This window comes from Melozone crissalis, unplaced genomic scaffold, assembly GCF_028551555.1.
Source record: "Melozone crissalis strain CALT ecotype California unplaced genomic scaffold, PUWL_Pcris_2 ptg000081l_1, whole genome shotgun sequence".
Lineage (NCBI taxonomy): Eukaryota > Metazoa > Chordata > Aves > Passeriformes > Passerellidae > Melozone > Melozone crissalis.
In genome coordinates this window covers 17980477-18002779 of record NW_026535858.1, presented here as the reverse complement: position 1 = coordinate 18002779, position 22303 = coordinate 17980477, and the positions used below count along the sequence as shown (strand labels likewise).

The following is a 22303-nucleotide window of genomic DNA, read 5'->3' as shown; positions in this document are numbered from 1 at the left end:
ACCATTTTCTGGTGTATAACCTCCCACTGTGGCCAGGCCCAGGTTCTTACCAGCCTGTTTTGCTGATTTGTTATTAACTCACATTTTACACTTATGTTTTAGTGCTTGTTTTGTTTTCTTCTGGTGCAAATCACCACCATTCAGTTTCACTCATCACCACCACCTTCACTTAGTTACTTTTGCCAGGCTTTTCTGTGCATTCTCCCTGACCCACTCTTGGTTCTTCCCGCTAAAACTTCCCCCTTGCTGCATATCAGTTTGGGAACAGAACATTCATCAGTCATGAACAGTTTCTAAGAACTGCACATTTATTGTTCTGCTTTGCTTCAGTCTTCTAGAACAGAACAGCTTTTGATCTATTCTTGAACTCCACAGTCACCCTTCATTTATGTAGGTCCCTGAGTAGACCTCCCTATGGGAGATTCCCATTCCTCTTAGCATTTGTGCATTTAATTTCAAGATTCCAGGTTTCTCCATGCACTCTAAAGGTAATCTTTGCTAATCTTAGATCAGCTCAGACTCCCACTAATAGGGCAGCAGTGATGAGGCAGTTTCTCTTCCAGAAGGAGCTGAAGGGAGAGGATATTCCATTTTAGACTGGAAAGTTCATGCTTTCAGATGTGGTCCTAAAAAAATAACCTGGTTTTAAAGCAACAATCCAGTCTTCCCTTCTCCTGTGAATTAGCTCACCATTCACCTTGAACTTGACAGAATTAATTTGCATCTCCCTGGCAAAGTGTCTAGCTATTGAGAGCCAAGGAACAAACACCTGAAAAACATCAACATGGTACCAAGTCTTCTCCTTGGCAGTATCAACACAACTATACACAATTACTATTTTCTCATCACCACCTCATTTGTTACAGTGTTATATGCTGTGTCATGGTGCTCCAAAATAAACCCATTTAGCAGAGAAAGGCAAAAACACTGAAGGAAATGTGGAACCACACCCTCTTTATTAACTATTTTATTTTACCCTTTACAGAAGTTTTAAAGGTGTCATCTGGCCTACTTAAAACTTCACAATATATAGAGATCACTCCCTGAGGGTCAGCCTTACTTATGCAAGCAGTTGCATTGCCCTAAATCTTGCCTCAAAGGAGTTACTGAGACTACATCCTTCATCTGAGTTTGCATTCAACTCAGTCATTTTATTTTGTAGACTATGCAGGGTACAAACCTGGCATGAAACAAAGATACATGCATAGACTTTTAAGGATTATCTCATCACTACACAATTTATTTAGTTTTGTAAAATTAACTATTAGCAGTACTGAAACACCATACTCTAAAAATCTGTTAAATATGGGGGTTGGACTAGATGATCTCTAGAGGCCCCTTCCAACACTAAATACTCTCTGATTCTTTACCAAGCAGCTTTGAGCCTTGATAGCCTCTTGCAATACAATATTAAAAACCTGAGGAAAATAACAGCCAGAACAAAGGGAGACCAGCCACCTCTCAAAGGCTTGCTTCCAAATGCTTCCTTGCACAGAGCTTCCTCCTGTGGATTTTTTTTTCCCCTTTTGCAGAACACAGAAGTCACATGAGGAAGTTGAAGCAGCAAAGCTTATAAAAATACATACATACACACACACAAACACACGCATACATATATATAAAATAATTATGCATATATTAATAATATATATATATACAGTTTCTAGGTGAAGGAGACCAGCCTAAGCAGAGAGTTTTTGTGAGAACAAGGACAACTAGCAGCTCTGGCAGTTTTCCTGAGGGAACCTTTCCCTGGGCAGAGGCCTGAACGAGCAAAGATAATTGTTAGCACCAGTAGCTGTAGCAGTAATAAACTTTGAGTTAAGTTATTTTTGTACTTATATCTGCTGCCCAGGTCAGGAAATCTGCATCTCCGGAGTCCTTTTCAAGACATTTCAAGCCATTCGCTGCAGACCCAGAGTCACACTTAGCCAGGCCCAGCACTGAAAATGTTCATGTTCATGCACATGTTCATCTGTCAAATCATACAAGGGGAAAAAAAAAAAGTGTATGCCATCAGCCTGATCAGTCCTGGTTTAGTAGCAAAAAGAAAAGAAAGAGTTGTGTTTTGTAGTTAACATTTAACACAAAAGGCCTACTAAAAGGGACCTTCGGGCAGCCCCAAAAATCCCCTTTCCCCCACATGCTTATGAGGAGCAGCTGAAGGACCTGGGGTAGCTCAGCCTGGAGGAGGCTCAGGGGGGACCTCATTGCTCTCTCCGAGTAACTGGAGTCCGGCCTCTTCTGCCCTGCCTGAAGTGAGGGGACCTGAGAAAACAGCCTCAAACTGCGACAGGGGAGATTGGGATTAGAGAGTAGGAAAAAAGATTTTTTACTGGTCTGGTGGACATTGGAATGGACTGCCGATGGAGACGGTGGAGTCACCAAGCCTGGAGGTGTTTAAGAGGCGCCTGGACTTGGTGCTGGGTGATGTAGTTTAGTGGTTTAGAGATTAGAGTTACAGTATCAGCGCCGGGCTGACGGTTGGACTCAATGACCCCAAAAATCACTTCCGCCCCTGTCAACCCCAAAACCGGCCCACCGCCATTTTGTGCTCCCAGCTCCCCACCCCGCCGATGATGTCATGACCTCGCCCCGCCCCCCCGCGCAGAGGAGTACCCGGATGTGAGAGCCCCACCCCCTCCGCCCCGCGCCAGCGCCGCTCGCGCCCCCTCCCTCGCTTGTTCGCTCCGTGCGCGGGTCAGCGGAGCCTTTGCCGCAGTGACGGGAGCGGGATCGGCAGCGGGATCAGGAGCGGACTGGGAGTGCCAACGGCGGCGGCGACGCCGGACAACGCACAGCGAGGCCGGGGTCGGCGGATTCATCTGCGGGGGAGACGCCTGACGCCCACCCGCCGCCATGGTGAGGACCCTCCCTCGCTTCCACTCCCTAGCTCTTCACCCCTCCCCGCTCCCGTCCCGCTGGAATATTCCAGACCGGGCCGGGTCCCCCACCCCCGCCGCCCCACCACCGCTCCGCCTCGGCGCTGCCCTGCCCCTGACTCGGCTCCTCCCGCCCCCGGGCAGTCCACGTCCTCCCGCGGGCGAGCGCCTCTTTGGGCTTCCTCCTCGGCTCTCCCCGGCGGCGGGTGCATCCCCCGCTCTGCTCCGCCGCCCACGGAACCCCGCTAGCTCTCCGCCTCCTCCCTCCACCGCCTTGGGAGCGCTAGTTGGGCTCGGCCCTTCCCTTCCCCAGCGCCCTCTCACCTCACCCCCACCCGACCCTACCCGCGGTCTGGGGATTCGCATTGCCCGTGCTGCGCCTCGTCTGTTCCCCGGAGGCACTGTCGGTCCCCGAAGCCGTTTCCAAGCGAAACTCCGGCGATCTCGGCGGCGCTGCCGTGCGGGGGTTGTTTCGCAGCTCCGCGGGGTTCTCCCCCCGCCCCCGGTGCAGCAGCAATAGCTGTTCGTATGCGGACCGGAAAGCTGTAATGCACGTAGCCCAATGGACGGGATAATGTGCGCTGTAACTGGGCTGGGGCGGAAAGCTGACACTTCACATACGATGTGTACTCGGGGTCTGCGGGAGTGCGATGTGTCCTGGTGTGTGTGTGCGCGAGAGTCGCTTTGTTTTTTCAATCATGACGGGTTTAAATTTCCTTTTTTCTGCTGTAAAATTAACCTGGAGATACAGTATGGAGTCGTGTAGTATTTTACGTCGACACTAGGGGTGTCTGCTGCTTTTCACCGCTGCCAAGAAATCAACGCCCTGTTTTTTAATAAACATTTATTTTAACCTAAATTATCCAGTACCCTGGCTGCAGAAAGACCTGGCAACATTTTGGTTTTACCGCTGGAGAAATACAAGTAGTTTAAATTTTTTTGTTGTTGTTTTTAGCCCTTTCAGAGCGAGGCCAGCTGGTTATCACAATGCACGTTAGACCTCACAGGGCCTGGAAGTCAAAAATAGGTTTCCTTTTGTTTTTAAGCAGGCATTGCAATCTTTCCTTTAAAAAATAAAGTTGTGGCAGAATCAAATGTGCCATGCTCAGGCTGGTTTTTTGTGTACACTTTAATAGATGTGCATTTGGAGAAGTGTTTTGAAGTGTATAAATCTTTGGTTTCGGTTGCGAGCACATCAAGACTGGGGCGGGGAAAGAAAAGTTCATCTTTTGAGAACAAGGTATTAATGAATTTGAGGCTTAAAAAAAATTATTATCACTTATGCCATGGTTGCAGTACTGATAATTACTTTGAATGTATAGATCATCATGAACAGTGATCATTTTCCACACAAGTTGTGTTCATCCTGCCAGTAGTTGGATCTTCTGTGAAAATTTTCTTCTCAAAGACCTGCCATATGTGACATGCTAACATATATAAATGGAAAGAATTATTATTTAACTGTGATGCCCATATGCATGTCAGGAGACTTTAATGAACTTAACTTTCATGTATTATTAGCTTTGATTATTTTTTTTCATCCGTTCTGTTGTAATTCAAGCTTTCTTATGATCTTTTGATGATGTAATCATGTTGATCATTACTTCATTGCTTCCTGAATAGTGTTTGTGTATGATGCATTGCAATGTAGAAATATATATGCTGGGGAAAAACGATGTTATGTTATGAATGTTATCTCTGCCAGTAGAGGTGCTTGTTTTCCCAAGTAAGCATAGCACTACTGTAGCTATATCACTACACTGGTTCTGGTACCACCTGATCTTAGGTGCCTTTTAGTCTGAAAATCAATATAAAATGATACATTAACAAAAAAACACACCCAGCATTTAATTTAAGTTGCTATTCTTTTTTTTTTTTTTTTTTTTGTCATTAGTCAGGGAATGTTTTCCTGACTAATTGAAAGAGTTCAGTTTTAATGGAGTACATCTTGTTTCAACCCTTATGGTATTAGAGAAATTCCTTTTTCACAGTCTAGAGCAGCATTTCCTTTATGCTCTTGCAGAATGAGAGAGCTGACAGTAATCATGAAAAAAGAGGTGAATGTATTGTTGTGTTTGTAGTAGGTAGCTTAAGATAAAACAAAAACATCTAGCGAGTCAAAGAATGTTCTTCTGGATGTTTAGGTATAGCCGGTTCTAAAATAATCTGTCAGAGCATACGATGACAAGTCCATTACATAATGCTGGAAGTAATGTTGATAAGCTATTTTTGTCAGAGTTGACTTAGCAAGTTTTTCCTATGAGTAGTGTTTTCTAGGAAAAGGTAAACAGCACAGATAAAGGTATTAAATGATCTTAGTTTTAGATAAATTCTGTCTTCTTGGGATGGTCTGTGTTCTGGTTCATATCCAGATCTTGAACTTCATAGATGTAGTACAGAAGCCCCAGAATTCTGCAGGAATCACCCAAAACATGTTACATTGTGCATCTGTCTTAACTAGTCTCTTACTCAGTTGTTTTGACTCGCTTCACTTGGATATTAGAGCCTCTAGTGCATTTTCCAGAACTGATCTGACACTGATTCTAAATTATCAGAGTAAAGAACCTCCTAAATAGGTTTTTAATAAAATGAAAAAAAACAACCCCATAAGACCATCTTAAACAATTCTTTACTATTTAGCGGGGAGGGTGTTACATGCTTTGCTTATTAGCTGAACAAAAAGCTAGTTATTCCTAAACAAGGAGATGGAGCCTGTTGGTAGAGAGGGGCAAAAAAAGACTTTTAAAAAAGTAATTATATTTTTTCACCATTCCTGTGGTAGAAGTAGGATTCTGTTTTTATGTGGTTTAACTATTAATTTAACAATAGGGAGAATGACAGTTGAGTAGTTGAAGGGAAAGTAGTTTGTGGCGGGCATACCTCAGAAGCTTCAGTATATTCATGACCTAAAGCATCTGGCTTAGCAGGTGAAAGGAAAATTTTAAGGGAGTGGATTAATAACACCTAAATTGTGGGGTTTGCTCATATCTTAAAGTAGATGGGACTGTCCTCTGTCTATCAGTGCCAGAAAAAGAGAATTCAGTAATTCTGGTATTTCCGAGGGAACGAGATGAGGCAGAAATGCACATTTTTATGCCAAACCACTTCTCTCTGTCTGCTTCTGCTGCCTCATAGAATGGGTCAGGTTGGAGGGTTCCACGATTGGTCACCTGGTTCAACCTCCCTGCTCAAGTAGGGCTGTCCTGGAGCGCATTGCACAGGATTGTACCCAGATGGTTCTGGAATATCTCTGCGGAGGGAGACTCCGCACCTTCTCTGGGTGTTCTGTTCCAGTGCACGGTCACTACGCAGTAAAAATTTCTTCCTCACATTCAGGTGGAACTTGTGTGCGTCAGTTTCTGCCCATTGCTCTTGTCCTATTGCTTGGCACTACCACACAGAGCCTGGTCCGTCCTTCTGGAGCACTCCCTTCAGATACTGACACACATTGATTAGGTCCTGGCTCCCTCAGCCTTTCCGTCTAAGAGAGATACTCCAGCCCCTTAATCTGGGTGCTGAAGTGGTGCTTACCTGGCAGTGTTACAGAAAAAATAGCTTTTTGTAATTGTAGGTGTCCTTAATAGTGTTCTTCTACTGTAATTCATAAATTAATCTTGCATAAGATTTTTTACATTGCTATGATTTTTATTCTTCTAGTTTGAAGAATTGTTTTGCTTTCCCTCCCCATTTTTGCTGCCTGTATTTAGCAGTGTTTCACTACAGAAAACTGTATCCTCTCCTAAAACATTTTAAATCTGAGTGGTAGTTGAGCGTAAAGCTCTGTAGGTTGGACTCAGTGATCTCAGAAGTCTTTTCCAACCGAACTGATTCCATGATTCCAAAGACTTTGGTGTAACTATATGAAATGATGATGAAAAATTGTTTTAATGAAAAAACCATTTTTTGTAATTTGAGCTAATATGTGACTTCTTGAAAACAATTTGCTCTCGATTTCCTTGCCCCTCCTCTTCCTTGCCAAGCCTGTTTTCCCTTCTCTGTGTAATATCATTTGTCAAGTTGTAATTAGGAGACAGATTAATAAAAAATTAGAACAGTTCTTTGTTCATTGGCAGCCAGTTCATATAGTGACACATTTTCCAGTTTTCCATTGTTGTTTTCTTCTGGACTATATATTTTTCTGTTTTCCTGACCTTGTTTATTCCTGTATGTTCCTTGGGAGTAAAGGGCACTGGCTGTTTTCCATACTTCCTACATGCTATTTCTGTGCCAGAATCAGCAGAAACAGAGAAGTTGCTACTGTGTGATGTCCTTGTCATGATCCAAGTCTTCTGCTGCGGGAGGAGTGAGCCCTGTGAGGATGAGGGAGTAAAAATTGAGATGGTGGGGAAGGAATGATGAGAGGAATATGTCGGCATAAAAAGAGGAATAAAAAGTGCTTGTGCTTAAAGGTTACGCAGCTGGAACCTCTGAGCAGGATAACATTAGAAAATAAGCATCTTGTTTGACTCTCAGGCCTATGTTAATTAAAATATAGAAAAGTTGGAGCTCTTGAAACAGTTGGAATTTTATTGGCTGACATGGTTATATAAATTACTTAAATATGTTCTTTCTTTCCCAAAGACGGTAAGAATTTAACTTGCTATGCTCTTGTGAAGCTGGTAAATATTGGCCTTGTTCTGTAAATGGAACAGGTTGAGGTCATGGCAGGGTAATAAACTTATCCTAGGTCCTTGTTATGGTTTAGAAGTTAGCATTAGTATGTGGTACTGGCAATGTGTGTTTGTAGCTTTGAAAAGAAATATGTCTAAATCAAATAAACTGTTACAAATTTAGGGGTCTTGGGATTTGGAGTTGAAATGCAGCCACTAGACAATGTGCTGTACATTGTCCATTTGGCTTAAGGCATGTGATGGTGTTCGGTAGTTACTGGCTGCCTTCTTCCAACATCTTTGTAACAGTGTTTAGCCGCTTAAAGTGACTGCTTTTTTGAGATTAGAGCTGGAGATAGGCCTTTAATATCTTGCAGAAGCTACTCTGTTTCTTAGTTGTCAGTGGCCTCAAGTAATCTTGACACCAGCAGTGTCAGAAAGATCAGCTGCAGAGATTGCCTTAATGTGCTGAATGAAGTGGGAAAGTCTTGGACATGCACCAGTGTCTTTTAATCTGTGATAGATCTTTTGATATACCAGTTCAGGTATTCTAGGAAAGTCCAGGACTAGAAGCAGCATATTCTACTTGGGGTAGAATTTGTGCATACAATTTGGGCATGCAATGCAATGATGTAGCTAGATTTTTTTGGTCACTGGATGAAACAATGTATTTAGTAATATTGAGATTATTTTAACGAGGGCTAAGCTTAAATTGTGTCTTGTCTCTCTATTCAGGTCTTACCTATATAATTTGAATGGCAGAAATCTGTGAAGAGTTGGGGTTTTTTAAATTTCAGGTGTGTCTAAGAATAAAACCACCATCTTTCAAGCAAAGTAATTTCTGGAGTATCATTTCTTCTTAATTTTGACATTTTGTGTAGCTTGAAAATTTTAATTTGATAGCTATACTTTATTAGGCTTTTTCCATGTAGACAGTGTTTTATATGTTGCTACAAGCACTATAACTGTTTGGGCAAAACTGTGTTGATGGTATAAAACAGGCTGGAGACTATATCTGACTCACTTGTAACTTGACAGTCATTTGGCCCTGCTGTTGATACTCCATTCCACAGTTAAGGAAGAAATCTAGTGATAGAAATAATCCTTAACTGCATTACAGAAGTCTTGGAAACCCATTAAATGTGTTGGATTAAAGGCAGCATTTCTTAGGAACTGCAATTAAAAATCTTGGCTTTCGAGCTGTAAACAGGTTGTGTCAGTGCATATTTGCAAAGTCTGTGTTGATGAACATTTTAAAGCAAACTTAAGGCACAGAATTGAAGCTTGAGTCAGCTTAAAGTTACAATAGTTCCTAACTTAGGTAAGGGGAATTAAAAAAAATGTATTAAGACATTTATGGAAGCAATTCAGTCAGAATTTGTGAGTGGCAGGAGAGGAATCAATGGGACAACAGATAGGAAGCCCAGGGTTGATATGTTCTGCGAGGAAACTAAGCTACTGGAAAAGTGGATGCAGCTGTGATTCTCACTAGAATACAACCCTAGAGTAGTATCATCTTTAAATGCTGTGGAACATTTTCTTCCTCTGATGTATTTGTGACAAATACGGAGATTTTTACCCCTTATTTTCATCAGCTGGAAACTACAAGACTCTTTTTCTACCTCTTCGCTGTTGTTACCCTGTGACTATCTCCTCTGGGTGCATTTATGAGATGTTTTGAGGTTTTTTTTGTAATAAGTAGTAAAGGACAAAACCAAGTTATTTCACTGCTCACTGTGTAGGTTCTGAGTAGCATCACTGAAGTTGAAAAATATCACTGGAATTCCCTCTGCTGAATGACACTATGACTAGCAGAAAGGACTTTAAAAGGAGTTTAGTTTGGTTTGCTGTTGGGGTTTCTTTTTCAGTAAACTCCATGGCTATGCTTCAGACCTGAGCATGTGAAGGAGAACTCATGTATCTTGTAGGCATGATGACTGAACAGCTTTTCAGTTTTGTGTATATAAAATGTTCCCTTGGGAAGTTTAATTTAGTATTGAGCCACTGCTAACAGGTGGTATTTGAGCAGTCATTGGTCAGTTTTGTTGATAATGCTAAAGTGACACTTCACAGATTTTTTTTTAGATTAAAGCTTGATTGCATGTAGATTACTAAAAAGTCAGGAAAAAAATCTATGATAAATAGGAGAACTTCTAAGCAGCAGTAGTAAAAATGTCAGATGAGTAAATAGACTTGATTTTTATATTTGACTATCTTGGCACTCTGATAACTTTTCTTCTCAGAGGTATCAACTAAAATACCTGTTTGCCACCTATTAAATTTGTCGAGTTATTGTTATAAAAGCAGTGTTAGTTTTCCTGAAATATTTTATTCAAAACACTGTTTATTTTATTAATTAGACTAAGGCATTTGCAGGAGGTACCGCTGGTGTTAAGGGCTTTTTTTGTTTGTTTGTTTGTTTTCAGACAAACAAATTTGATTGAAATGCATTGAAAAATCAGATAAATGTAATTTGTAAAATATGACGGGTTAGTCAGTTTGAATCTTGTGTACTCTTGAATATTATAGTGCAGCTCTAGAGATGCAGCTGAGTTTTGCTGAAGGTCAGTTCTGAAAAATCCTCTTTTGAGAGGCCTTGAAAAAATGGGAAGATGAGTTAAAAGGTGGCCAGATGCCCTTTAGTGGTGAGAAAACAAATCATTTGAGTAAAGGGGTCTAAAATGGAGCAGAATGAGAAGATGGTGGGTTTAGATGTAGGCATTTTTATGTAATTAGGTAGTAATAGTGTACTGGTCTATAGCAGGGGGCAGTACAACTAAAGATTCCAGAAAAATTGGTTTTGGAGAAAGGATGGGTTTTACTAGTAGTTTTACCTACTTTCTCAGAGATACTGTGTAGCATCTGTGCAGTGCAGTAAATGTTGCATCAAGTCTTGTTGCCCAGTGTTTCACAGAGCTGCTAAATGGCTTTGTTTAAAGTTACAAGCGTTCTTTGATTTGCAGTTTGTATTACAGACTAGTATGCAAATGTATATGTGTTGCTGAAGGACACGAAAGAACACAAGCACACCACCACTCTCAAGGTGAAGGGAAAAAAGGGGGGTTTTATTCTCTGACTCCAATATTTATAGTTTTACAAAACTGACAGCGGATTGGAAGGTGACAGTGACACCTCTGCAATGACACAGTCAAACCAACAGTCCATCAACTCTCTCCTCCTCCATAAAGGAATGAAAAACAATGAGTTATTTACAGAAAGTGTGTGAGAAAGTTCACTACAAGAATGTCAATATCAGAAGGCTTAGAAAATCTTAAAAAAACAGGGTGACATATATGCATTATATACTGCCTTTAGTGCTTGCAAACTGCAAGTTTTTGAAAGTATGGCACATGAAGAGATAAGATGGTGAGCAACAGAAAAATGGTGGCTTGTGGTTCTGTGGACAGGTTGTGATTACATGCACAATTGTGTCAGTCTTTCCATGGCGCTGTGGACTGGATTCTTGATTGTGAGCAAGTGGTAATTATGACTGGAGGTCCCTGGGGCTCTGCAGAGGTGCATCTGCTGGACTTCTTTTGGAACCTGTAGACCCTATAAATACCAGTAATTTTTTTAGTGCTGCACTGTGTGTACTCTTGTGCTTGCTTTTACATACATTTACAACTTTATGTACATTTACTACTTGAGAAAATTTATGGCTCTTCAGGACAGCTGTTTATGGTTGTATTGTCAATTACAGCAATTAATAAGCCTTGAGTTCTGTCAAGATTAAGCAATCTTTAGCAAATGCTGTGAATTTTTAGTTTAGATATCTTAGAACTATTCTGGTAATGAGATTTTGGATAATTCTTCAAACATTTGACATGAATGTTTATAAGTTACTGAAATTGGTTTGGACTTCTAATGTAATCCTTTGAGTACCCTGTTACTAGCTTGTAGGAAAAGTGATACTCAATATTTGCATTCCTGTTTGTAAGAAATAAACCACTTCCTGTCCTGAAGAACTTAACCTAAAATATTCTTCTAAATAGCATTTGAGTATTACTTAATATAACAAACTCCTGAATGGACATCACCTCAGTGTTATGACTAAAAATAGTCAGTACTTTCTCTATGATACATTTCATAAAAAGAGAACTTGTTTGAAGGTTTCAAGTATTCCATAGTGGGGAAAACCTTAATTGAAAAAGCACTTGTGTTGTTGTGTTTTTGTGGTTTTTTTTGGTTTTGTTTTTTTTTTGTTTGTTTGTTTGTTGGGGGGGTTGTGTTTTATTATGTTCCATTTTGCTTTAATTTTATTGGGAAATCTGTGATAATTGGAAGACTTTGGAAATTTATAATGCATCTTCAGAAGACCAATTTCTAATTTGTGGAAAATTCTTGAGTGCTGGAAATTAAGGATTCATTTTAGAATAGAAGCTGGTGATGCCAAAAAGACCTGTTTAATGTTTTGTAAATTTCTTGATAATTACGGTGGATTTGATCCCTCTGTTTTGGATCATAGTGTTGGTAGGACCTGTTTTCAAACCATATGATTCATTTTTATTCTTTGTGAATCCTTGAATAGCATAAACTAAACCAGAACTTGTTAAAATGTTTCCATTTATTAGCTGACAGCTGCAAGTTCTGATTATTTTCCTTTAGTAAAAAAGCAAAAGACAAAACTAGATTAGTGCTAACAGGTTGAGAATACAAAAAATCTTAATATTTCAGATTGTGTTTCTATGCAACAATTCCCCTTCAGCACAAACTGGTTCTTCCTTTGATTTGCATATCTTGCTCAGTTCTGCATCTTTGCCTCCTTGATTGTTTTTTGTTCATGTCAGTTTGTGAAATCAAATCCCATTTTTGAACTGTCTTTTTTGTTTTGAGGTATGTGTCATTTTCAAAATTCTTCACAATGTTCTTCAGTCTCTTTTGTGATGTCACCTGAATGACATTTTGCCTGCTTTATGATCTTTTTTTTAATCATCCTGTTTCCTCTTTCTCTTTTCTTGTTGGGCAGCTGTTGGGCTGTAAGATGTTTATCTCCTTTCAAACTTAGATTTCCCTTTTTGACTTCCCAAGTGGTATTGAACTGTTTTTACATTTCTTACATGGGAAGAAAGGCTGGTGACAGCATCTGCTTGTGCAGCCTGTTTCTGTGCAGTGCTGGCTTTCCTGACTCTGTTCTAACCCCTTGTGGTAGAGCCTTGTGAATTACTGATACTTTCTGAATTGGTACTTACACTTTCCTGCTCAAGGATGTTTGTTAAAACTGCCATTAAACTGTTGTATGCAGTAGAGCTGCATCATCTTGTTTTTTTGCTTCAGGCCTTTTCAGATTAATTTATAATACCTGTGCAACTGTTCCTAAAGCCTTTCCCTTTGCAGTTAACACATGACTGAAGACACTATTGAAATCTAAAAACTTAGGAAAATCAATTGGTAGAGAAAGAAATGCAGGTCGTGTTGTTCTTGACTGTTTCTAACCTCACTGTTTCTGTGAATAGGGAATTATGTTGAACTGCAGTAGAGTCTTTTAAGTATCATAATGCTGTTATATGATGCAGTATAATCTGTTAATATATCTTTGGTATTTTCTTTGCCCTCTATAAATACCACTTGCAGTGAATCTACTGTCTAAACTCCCCTAGAAAAAGAAGCCACCTAAACTTATTTTCTAACTGATAATGATCTTCCATACTTTCCTTGCTCGAGTTTGTTAACAGTCTGTGGCAAGGGACCTTTGCTAGCTACATGAGGAAGAAACAGATTAATTATGTGACATTAATGGATATATATTACTAGTTACAGAATTATATATTAACAAATATAGTAATTTGTATGTTCATTACTTGCTGTCAGAGGACAACATGCTACATTTCATTTCTAGCTAAATTCTTATCTTTCATATTTGTCTCAGCCTAATCATGCCTGAGGATCTGTAGTCCTTTCTTGCAGAAATTAGGGTTGAGATTTATTTTCTTTGCTTGGGATTCTGTGACTGCTGTAGCTCCTTTTCTGCTTTTTGGAAAAACCCTCTGCAAAGAGAAATGTTCTTACTCCTTTTTAATCCTCGCTGCATTGCTGAAGTGTAGTAATAGGAAACTGATCTAATGGATATTGTGCTTTTTTCTGCCTGTAGAGTTCAGGCTTTTGGAGTTAAATGTCTTCTTTGTACAAGCCAATCCAGAAGTTCAGAAACTTCAGAAGACTGAGCTATCCTTTAATTTACTCATTTCTTGTATTTGGAGTATCACAACTCATATTTTTAAGAGGTAACTTTTGATTCTATAGATATTGATAGCCTTTGGGTTTTTGAAAATTACTCAAAAAGAAGTTTAAATTTGCAAGCAAGTCCTATACCTTAAGTGACTGTGATTTCCACAATCTACTAGACATGGTTGAAAAACAATGCAGAGAAATGAAAGCCTGTATTTCACACTCCTCATTAATCCAGTGGCAAGAGTGCTTGACTTGGAAATATTACAGAGAATATAATTCTTTGACTATTAATTTTGGAGGGATATTGAAATACCATTTAACTTGGTAGAGTTTTTACGGGGCTTAGTCTGTAGAGTTGCTTCCTGAAGCTTCCTAGTTTGGTTTTTTTCCATTTTATAGTCACTGGAAATGCTGAGAATTTAATTGGCCTAATTAAAAGCAGCCTCATGAGAATATAGATAGCAAATTGTATTTCAGTATGGCTTAGATCAAGTTAATATCTTCTTGTAAAGTAATTGTTCTGTACCTATTTATATGTAGGTCAGCCAGGGGTGAGGTCATTATTGCTTTGTGTTGAAGTGGAAGTTTGGAGCATTGTCTGTTTTCTGGGAAAAATTTGTTTTATCTTCAAATTGTTGTGGACCAAGAGAGAAGCTGAAAGAGCTTTAATTGCCTACTGAGTATTTTATCTTCAAAAATGAGTGTTTTGACTCTTCTGGGTAGTTTTGTCTTTTCTTTATTTGACAGAGTATGATATGCTAAATAACAGCTTGGGTATAATCTTAATTTCTGGCAAAATTGTGGGACTCTGTAGTACCTCCAGGTTCTTGGTGATGCTTACATGTTTTGCCCTAAGGTTTTGAATGAAGTTTTTTCCCCTTTTTCCTCTGTGTTAGTTTACTTTTTAAAATCTGAAGTTGTTCTTTCACATGAATGTGACACAATTTATTGTTTGCAGTTGCTTGGATTTTCTGTGTTCATATTCATCCACAAAGGGGGAAACAGTCCTTCCTACTAATGAAGTGATTAAATTGGTGTTCCTAAGTGTCTGATGTCCAGTTTATATCCATCACTGTCCCAAAAAACAAGAAAACAAAATCAGTGTGATATGCTTTGATTTTTTGTTTCTCTTTAATATCTTATTAAATGTAAGTTAATGCAATTTCTTTGTTAAGATGTTGGCTCCTAACTGAAAATCCCAGGACACCTCAGTCACTGATAAAGTCTTCAGTCCCATTTAATGTTTCCTCTCATACTCCTTAGAGATGCTTTTGCACTGTGTACTTCCAAAGTATATGATGTGTCTATTCTTTTGCAGTCATTTGCATTTTCTACCTAGTTTTGTGCTTGGATCACAAATGTTCTGGACAGTATGGTCTTGGTTTCATTTTGACTAGTGTGGGGTTAGTCCATATAACAGCACATGGGGTCATGGGGTGGATTGATTGAGAAACTTTACTGCGATTGTCTTTAAAGCTGAAAAGGACCAGTTGCCATGGTCTGCTCTTTAGCTAAGGGAATTGAATAAACTTCACTCTGTGTTGTAAAAGTGGAAAGAAGTTTTGTAGGTAAAACCAGTATATTAAGCAAAGTGGAACAAATAAATTACTACCTTGTAAATTTTTCTGGAACTCCTTCAGAAGCAGTGGAGGAACAATTTTTCTGGGACTCCTTCAGAAGCAGTGGAGGAACAAACTGTTAATCTCAAAGCCTTCCCATTGTGAACTCTTAATTGCATCAGGACTTCATTTAGTAGTGGCAGAATTTTATTGTTCCCCTACTAAAGGTTGTGTTGCTTCAGAATCCTTCTGGGAAACTCCTTTCCTTGGCTTTTTGAGAGTTCATTATTCGTTTATGCACTTAAAATTGCAGGGTTCTGAGAATTTTTCGGAGTGATGCAAGCTTAAATGTGAGCTTTGAAGTGATTGGATAAGCAGATTGGGTGGTTGCTGCTAAGGAGTGGCAGCAGGGAACTGCCAGATGAAATTGTGAAATGTACCTTAGCTCATAAAGCTAACACTTTTGTTCCCGTCACTATTTTTCTCTTAAGTTTTATTTACAGATTGTGATGTTTTTACAGGTTTTTACAATGAGAGCTCTTATTGTTTTCTATGGTTTTTCATACGTATGAGGTTTTGCTTTTCCCCTTCAAATAACAAGATTAATTTGTTAGTTCTCTAAATGTGGCACAACCTATTCTCTGCTGTACCTAGTTTTAAAAACTCACTATGTTTGTTGCCAGCACCTTTGATTATCTATCTGACATACTGCAAACTCTATTAGGGTGATCATAAAATGGAACAGAAAATATAAGTTGTCTCACATATTACAGATGAGACAATTGAGTTAAGTTTACAGTAATCTAGTTATCTTTTAGGTTTTTATTATGTCTGCATCGAAGTTGTGTGAGGTGATTTAGGGGAATCATACATACCTAAATGGTATTATCAGTGTAGGCTCTGACCTCATGGCTTCTTTTGTCCTCCAAATTCAGGAAAAGGACTTTGCAGTAAAGCTGCTTTTATCTTTGGTCATTCGTTCTTATTAAGCAGTTTAGCAAACTGCTTTGTTGTTTCTGCTGAGTCTGTATGTCTCATTCTGTCTTGGGTGACTTTTTTTTTCTGGGAGACGCTGCAGGTGAGTAACTATTGTTTGTGTCTGCATGTAGAGATCTATGATTAAACCAAGTACTTAATCATACCTTCAATATCATGCAAGTCTAGATTTTTGTTGGAAGCTGAGCAAGTGTAATGGAGTTCAGATAGGGAATGCTATAGGATTGATGTATATGAATATATATCATATAATCCCTGCTGTGAGTGTACAGACTTCACAGATTGCTTTTCAGTCCTGAAAACTTGAAATTCAAAACGTGAAAATTTTAAAAATTGGTGTTATCCTATTTGAATAGATGCATTTTTTATTGTTATGCTTCCCTTAAAAAAGCCAGATGGTGTATTAAAGGCTGAATCCTCTTGTAAGTTACACTCTTGATTCCTTTAATTTTTCTGTCTGCTAGAGGCTTTGGCAAAAGGAGCCATCACTGACATTGGTTTTGCTCTTCTTCTTCTTTTCATTGGTTTAGGGCTTCCCTGTGATATCCTAGAATGGTTACTTGACTGTGATGGCCTTAAGCCATTAATATCTCACATTGGAGGAGACCCGTGGACAGTGAAGTGCTTAAATAAAGCATAGCAGAAGTTACTGGCCAACTGCCAGCCAGGGGACAAGTATCTTCCCTTAAAATGACTGATGAAGCTTGAGCAGAGACATGACTGGATTAGACGGTGACTAAGGAGTAAACTGTGGGCTTTTCCTAAGACTTGGGCAGTCTTTCTTGCCTCTTGTATCCAGAAAGAGGATGTGGTAGAACCTGACATACATGCAAAAGGGGAGACTCTTCTAAGGAATCATCACTTACTTAAAATAAGGGGGTGGTGTTTCGGTGTTTTTTTGCTTTTTTTTGTTTGTTTGTTTGGTTTTTTAAATTAGACTTTTTTTTTTTTATTGTGGCAAAGGGAATTATAACACTCGGCATACTTGAAAGAAGCGATGCCAGAATGCTGTAACAGCTTTAACCTGACTTGATCTCTACTGTAATCCCAAATCCACCAATCCCCTTTGCCTTGGTTCATTATCTCTGATGTCTGCAATTTAAATATGTTGAAGAATTAGGTATTAATCTTTTTTTGAGTTCCTTCTGTACTGAAGGTCACAGAGTATTTTATTTAGAGGCAGGATTAAAAGTTTAGGCTGCTTCACGGGTAACACATTTAAAACTTGACATCTTCTTTCCAAGGTAAGTTAAAAGAAGCTGTGTTTGGTTTTGTGGTTTTGTTTATGATTTTTTTCCCCCTGAGGTGTTCTCTTTTCTCTATGTAAAATGCTTGCAGCCTTCCTTGATGTTTGCTGTTGATTAGTATTCACAGGTGAGGTATTGAGTTAGAGTATAAACAACAGCTGACAATAGCAGTAAGACCTGTTAACAACAGTAAGACCTGTCTGTTGTACCTTTATGGTTTCACCTTTAAGATCATACATAAAAGCTGAGCGCTGATACAAGTTCAATTGTTTATCAGATTTCTGCTAACCTTTACAAGAAATGTATCTGAATGCACCCAGAAAAAGTTACTATAAAATTTCAAGGGATGATGGTTGACAGATGTAGGGGAGAACACAGTTTATGTGTCTAAATCGAAGTTATTTCCAAACGTGAAGGTGGAATGGAAGAATATGTTGACTGGCTTGCATCACTAGTTTTAAACTACTGGGTGGATTGTAACAGAGATGTTAGGGAGTTGTGGATGTATTATGCTATATAGGTATGGCCTCTTAAGAAATTGTGCCTGCCAGTAAATCCTCTACCAATTTAAAGGAAACCTTAAATTACTTGGACAGCAATGTGTGAACTAAATGTAACTGTAAGATTTCTTTTTAATCTCAAATGAATAGCAAGATAAAGTCCCCTCTGAACTTCCTTTTTCCCCAGCTCCCTCAGCAGCTCCTCATGGGACCTAGATTCCAAACCTTCTCTGGACATGCTTCAGAACCTCAATGTCCTTTTTGAAGTGAGGGACCCAGAACTGGATATAGGTTTTGAGGTGTTTCCAGTGCCAAGTACAGGGGAAGAATGAGGTTTCTGGTTCTGCTGGCCACACTATTCCTGATCCAGACAGGATACCATTGGCCTTCTGGCCACCTGGGCACACACTGGCTTGTGTCCAGCTGCTGTCAGTCAACACCACCATGTCATTTTCTGCTGGGACACTTTCCAGCTACTTTTCCCCCAGCCTGTGGTGCTGTCTGGGCTTGTGACCCCAGGACAGGACCTGGCACTTCACCTTGTGGAACTCATACCATTGGCCTTGGCCCATTGATTCAGCCTGTCCAGATCCCTCTTGCAGGGCCTTCCTACCCTCCAGCAGAACACAACTCCCATAGTGTCATCTGCAGAATGACTGAGAGTACCCTCGATCCTCTTGTCCATGTCATTGACAAAGGTATTAAATGTGACCTGCTCCAGAACTGAGCCCTGGGGAGCTGGTGACAGGCCTGCAGCTGAATGCAACAGCATTCACCACCACTCTTGGCTTGGTCATCCAGGGAGTTCTTTTACCCAGTGAACTCCTGGCCCACCTGAGCCTTGTGCAGACAGTTCCTCTGAGAGAATGCTGCGGGAGACAAGTGTCAAAGGCATTCCTAAAGTGCAGGTGAATGACATCCACAGCCTTGCCTTCATGTGCTCAGTGGGACACCTTGCCATAGAAGGAGATAAGATTGGTCAAGCAGGGCCTGCCTTGCAAGAGCCCAGGCTGACTGAGGCTGATAGAGACACTGATTGCTCTTGTTGTCCTGCATGCACTGTGTGATTATACCCAAGATAATCAAAATTCCAGCATTTAAGGTCAGTTCATAATTTTCATGGCTTGGTTTTGTAGCTATATCTTCAGGGGTCCAGGAGAAAATAACTATAATATATTGCTGCAATATGCATCTTGTTGCTGGTTGACTAAAGAATTAAAGAAAAAGTGGTGGATACTCTTCCGTAAGAATACTGTTCATTCTTTTCCATGTAGACCATTGAAAGATTTATTTGGTTAAGAAATACTAAAACAGATTTCTTTCATGACTTGTGCCATTCTGTGAGTTCAGTATATGTTGCTACTTCTAGCTATTTGAATTGTGTTCATAACAAGAGTTACTGATTTTGATGGCAAGTTTTACTCGGAGAAGTGCAACTCTTACATACCAGTGGAGTGCCCAAGTCCTGTACTGTCATACTTCTTGTCTGTGCCATTTACCTGGTGTCATTATTGCTGCTTCTCTGTTTTCCTGTCTTTCCTTGCTTATTTACTTTACTTTAATCCATGACTTTTCTGAATAACCTGTAAGAATTTGTTGCTCGTTTGTACCCTCTTTAATTCTTTCTGTTGTTCATGTGGAAAGCTCGCACCAAAGGGTAGCAAGGTGCCCAGATAGGACAGTCCAGTGCCAGAAAATATATTGGATTTTTGGATAACCAAGGTAATAACTACGGAATGTTGTGGGCTTTGGTTACAACAATGAATGGAACATAAGCAGAGCTGAGGTGGTGAAAACTGTAGTGTAGTCCTCAAGATTCAATGAATTGTCATTTGAGCTGGATTCAGCTTGGAAGTCTTGGATCTTAAACCACTGTAATACTGTCCTAGCTTCAGGATAGACTGGACTTGTTGAAGACCTGAAAACATAATGCAAGATTGGCGAGTGTAGTTAGCTCACTGCTAGGAGATATTTAATTTTTGATCTTACTGAATGTGAGGTGGGTGTCACCTCACATGAATTTTTATGTATGTCTTTAATTCCTTCTTTAGGACATGATCTTAGAAAACAAGCTGATAATTTGGGATCAGCAGTGAAACTATCACTGCTGATAAGTTTCTTGAACTTTCACAAGCCTTCTTATTCAATGTCTTCTAATTTCTTGGCTTTGCTTAATTTTTGCATCACAAAATCCAACTCAACATTAGTATGAATGTAAGAATCTCAGAGGTGGATTTATTTTCTTTGAGTACAAGTCTTGTGTTGAAGAACTGCTAATTCAAGGAGGAAGTATTTACGAGAGTTGCGCTCTCTCTGCCTGGAATACTTTCAAGCAAAGCAGGTACTTAGCTGGTTTGTATAAAACAATGCAGAAGTCACCAAGTTGTTTTAAATGGTACTTTCTAAATTTTGGCAGTTAGTCTGCACTTTTATCCGTTCTTCAGTTAAGTCTTGCTTTCAGGTAACTATATTTGGATATTCAAATTTTAGGTGGGTTTGTTCACTGCCTGCAATAAAAAGCCTAAAAGGTTACTTAATTACTCCAAGTCAAAACACAAATGCCAAATTCCCTGGTGATCTTATCTATAACATTTCCTTTACAAGTTTCCTTTTGCAGTGTATAAATTGGATATTCCTGTTAAATAGAAGATAATGAGTGACTGTTTTTCTTGGTTCATAGATTCCTCTTAGACTGACAACAACATTACTGTGTTGAGTAGTTTGTTCAAGGGTTTTTGAGGGTTTTTTCTTCTCATAGAATTTAACAAAAAAGGCCAAATAGACGTATATTCATACTCTTTCTCAACAGGGTAGATTAAAGTATTTTTCTTGGTGTTTTTTTGCACTGAAATCTTGTTCTTGCTTTTCTTGTTTTAAGCCATATTTTTTGTAGTTTCTGCAGAAACTTTGTGTATGTCTTTCATCTGCACTTTGGTAAATTCCTTTTAGTGTTTAATTCTCTGATATGTTCCTTATAAAATGTATAAATTACAATAGGTGAGATCTTGCATATTTTTGTGACCAACATTTAATTCAGAAATTAAAATATTAACATTAATAAAGCTTTAAGCTTCCTGGGCTTTGTGTGAAATTTATTTTAAACCACTGTAGTTGTGTCTATGTGGCATGTTCTAGTCATGCAGAAGTTTTTAGAGCCTTGAAAACACATACCATCCTTTTTAGTTTGACTACTTGCCTGCTGTTTTTTGATGAGGAATATGAACCTCTGACAGTCAAAAAAACCCCCACCCAAATCAAACTTCTTTTCACCAAGCAGTTCTTCACTGTTAAAGCTTTATGAAAGTGACAATACGTGGAAAATGAGCTCGAAGGAGGAGGAAGAATTCTCTGCAACAGGTAATTGTCATCAGTATTAATTTTGGTGGTATGGAGAAGAATGACAAAAGACAACAGAAGCATTTTCCATGTTTGTGGAATAGGGAGAGGGGTCTTACGTGTAGGCTCTTCCTAAATGTGAGCTGCCAGCTGCTTCCATCTTTCTTTTTAATACACCCATTCTTAAAAGTTGTGGTAGGGGTATGATGGAAAACAGCTTTTTGTGTAATTTAAGAATTGAAGTTGGCTATCTTGATAATGCCTCATTCTGGTCCCCAGCTGACATGACTGCTGAAGTTTCTTGCTTTTGTTAACAGTGATAATTAGAAGTGTAGAAGGTACAGGAGCAGATGCAAGAAGCACAGCATACATTGTGTTGCCAGCACCCTGGGAGGTGCCCTTGCATCAACAACACAAATGCAGGAACATGTAGTGCAGAGCTGGAGCAGCTGGGGCTGTGACAAGATGGTTTGCATTTTTAAGGCCATTTACAAGGATAAACATCTTACATTGCTTTTGTATGCTGCCACAGAAGGTTGCAAATCTTGGACAGCCACTCCTGTACATGTACTAAACAGATCAGGAGACCTCTCTTGCCCCTTGCTGAATTTACTGCCTGTCTGTGGAAAGAACCTAATGTTTTAAACTGTCCAGGGATTAATTTTCATTTGTAGTGACTCACACACCCCCCCACCGCCTTTGAAGGACTAAATTTGAGATTAGTCCTAGGATGAAATTGTGGCCTGCTGACATTTAAACACATTTTCTCTTTTTATAAAAGCAGAAAACTAATTGAGGGCTGATGCTGTAGTTTAGCTCTCTGAACTATTTACAAAAAGATGCACTCCATGCAGAAAAATAATGCATAATCAGACCTAGAAATAGTGTTCTACTAATATATGCTGAAGAACTGCTTTGCAGTGTGATGTCTGTGTACAAGCTGTTCTGTATAAACAAATGCAGATAAGAATTGAAATTCTGTTCCTAATTTTGCTAATTGCTAAT

At 39.4% G+C, this 22303-nt stretch overlaps 1 protein-coding gene across 1 annotated transcript in view; it reads left to right on the top strand.

The window, feature by feature from the left end:
* Window positions 1-2622: 2622 nt before the first annotated feature.
* The window catches only part of PPP3R1 (protein phosphatase 3 regulatory subunit B, alpha), a 38966-nt gene continuing 19285 nt past the window's right edge, over window positions 2623-22303 (top strand). The window contains exon 1 of the mRNA XM_054290157.1: window positions 2623-2862. Coding sequence (XP_054146132.1) covers window positions 2860-2862 — 3 coding nt within the window. The 5' untranslated portion in view covers window positions 2623-2859. The remainder of the gene's footprint in view (window positions 2863-22303) is intronic.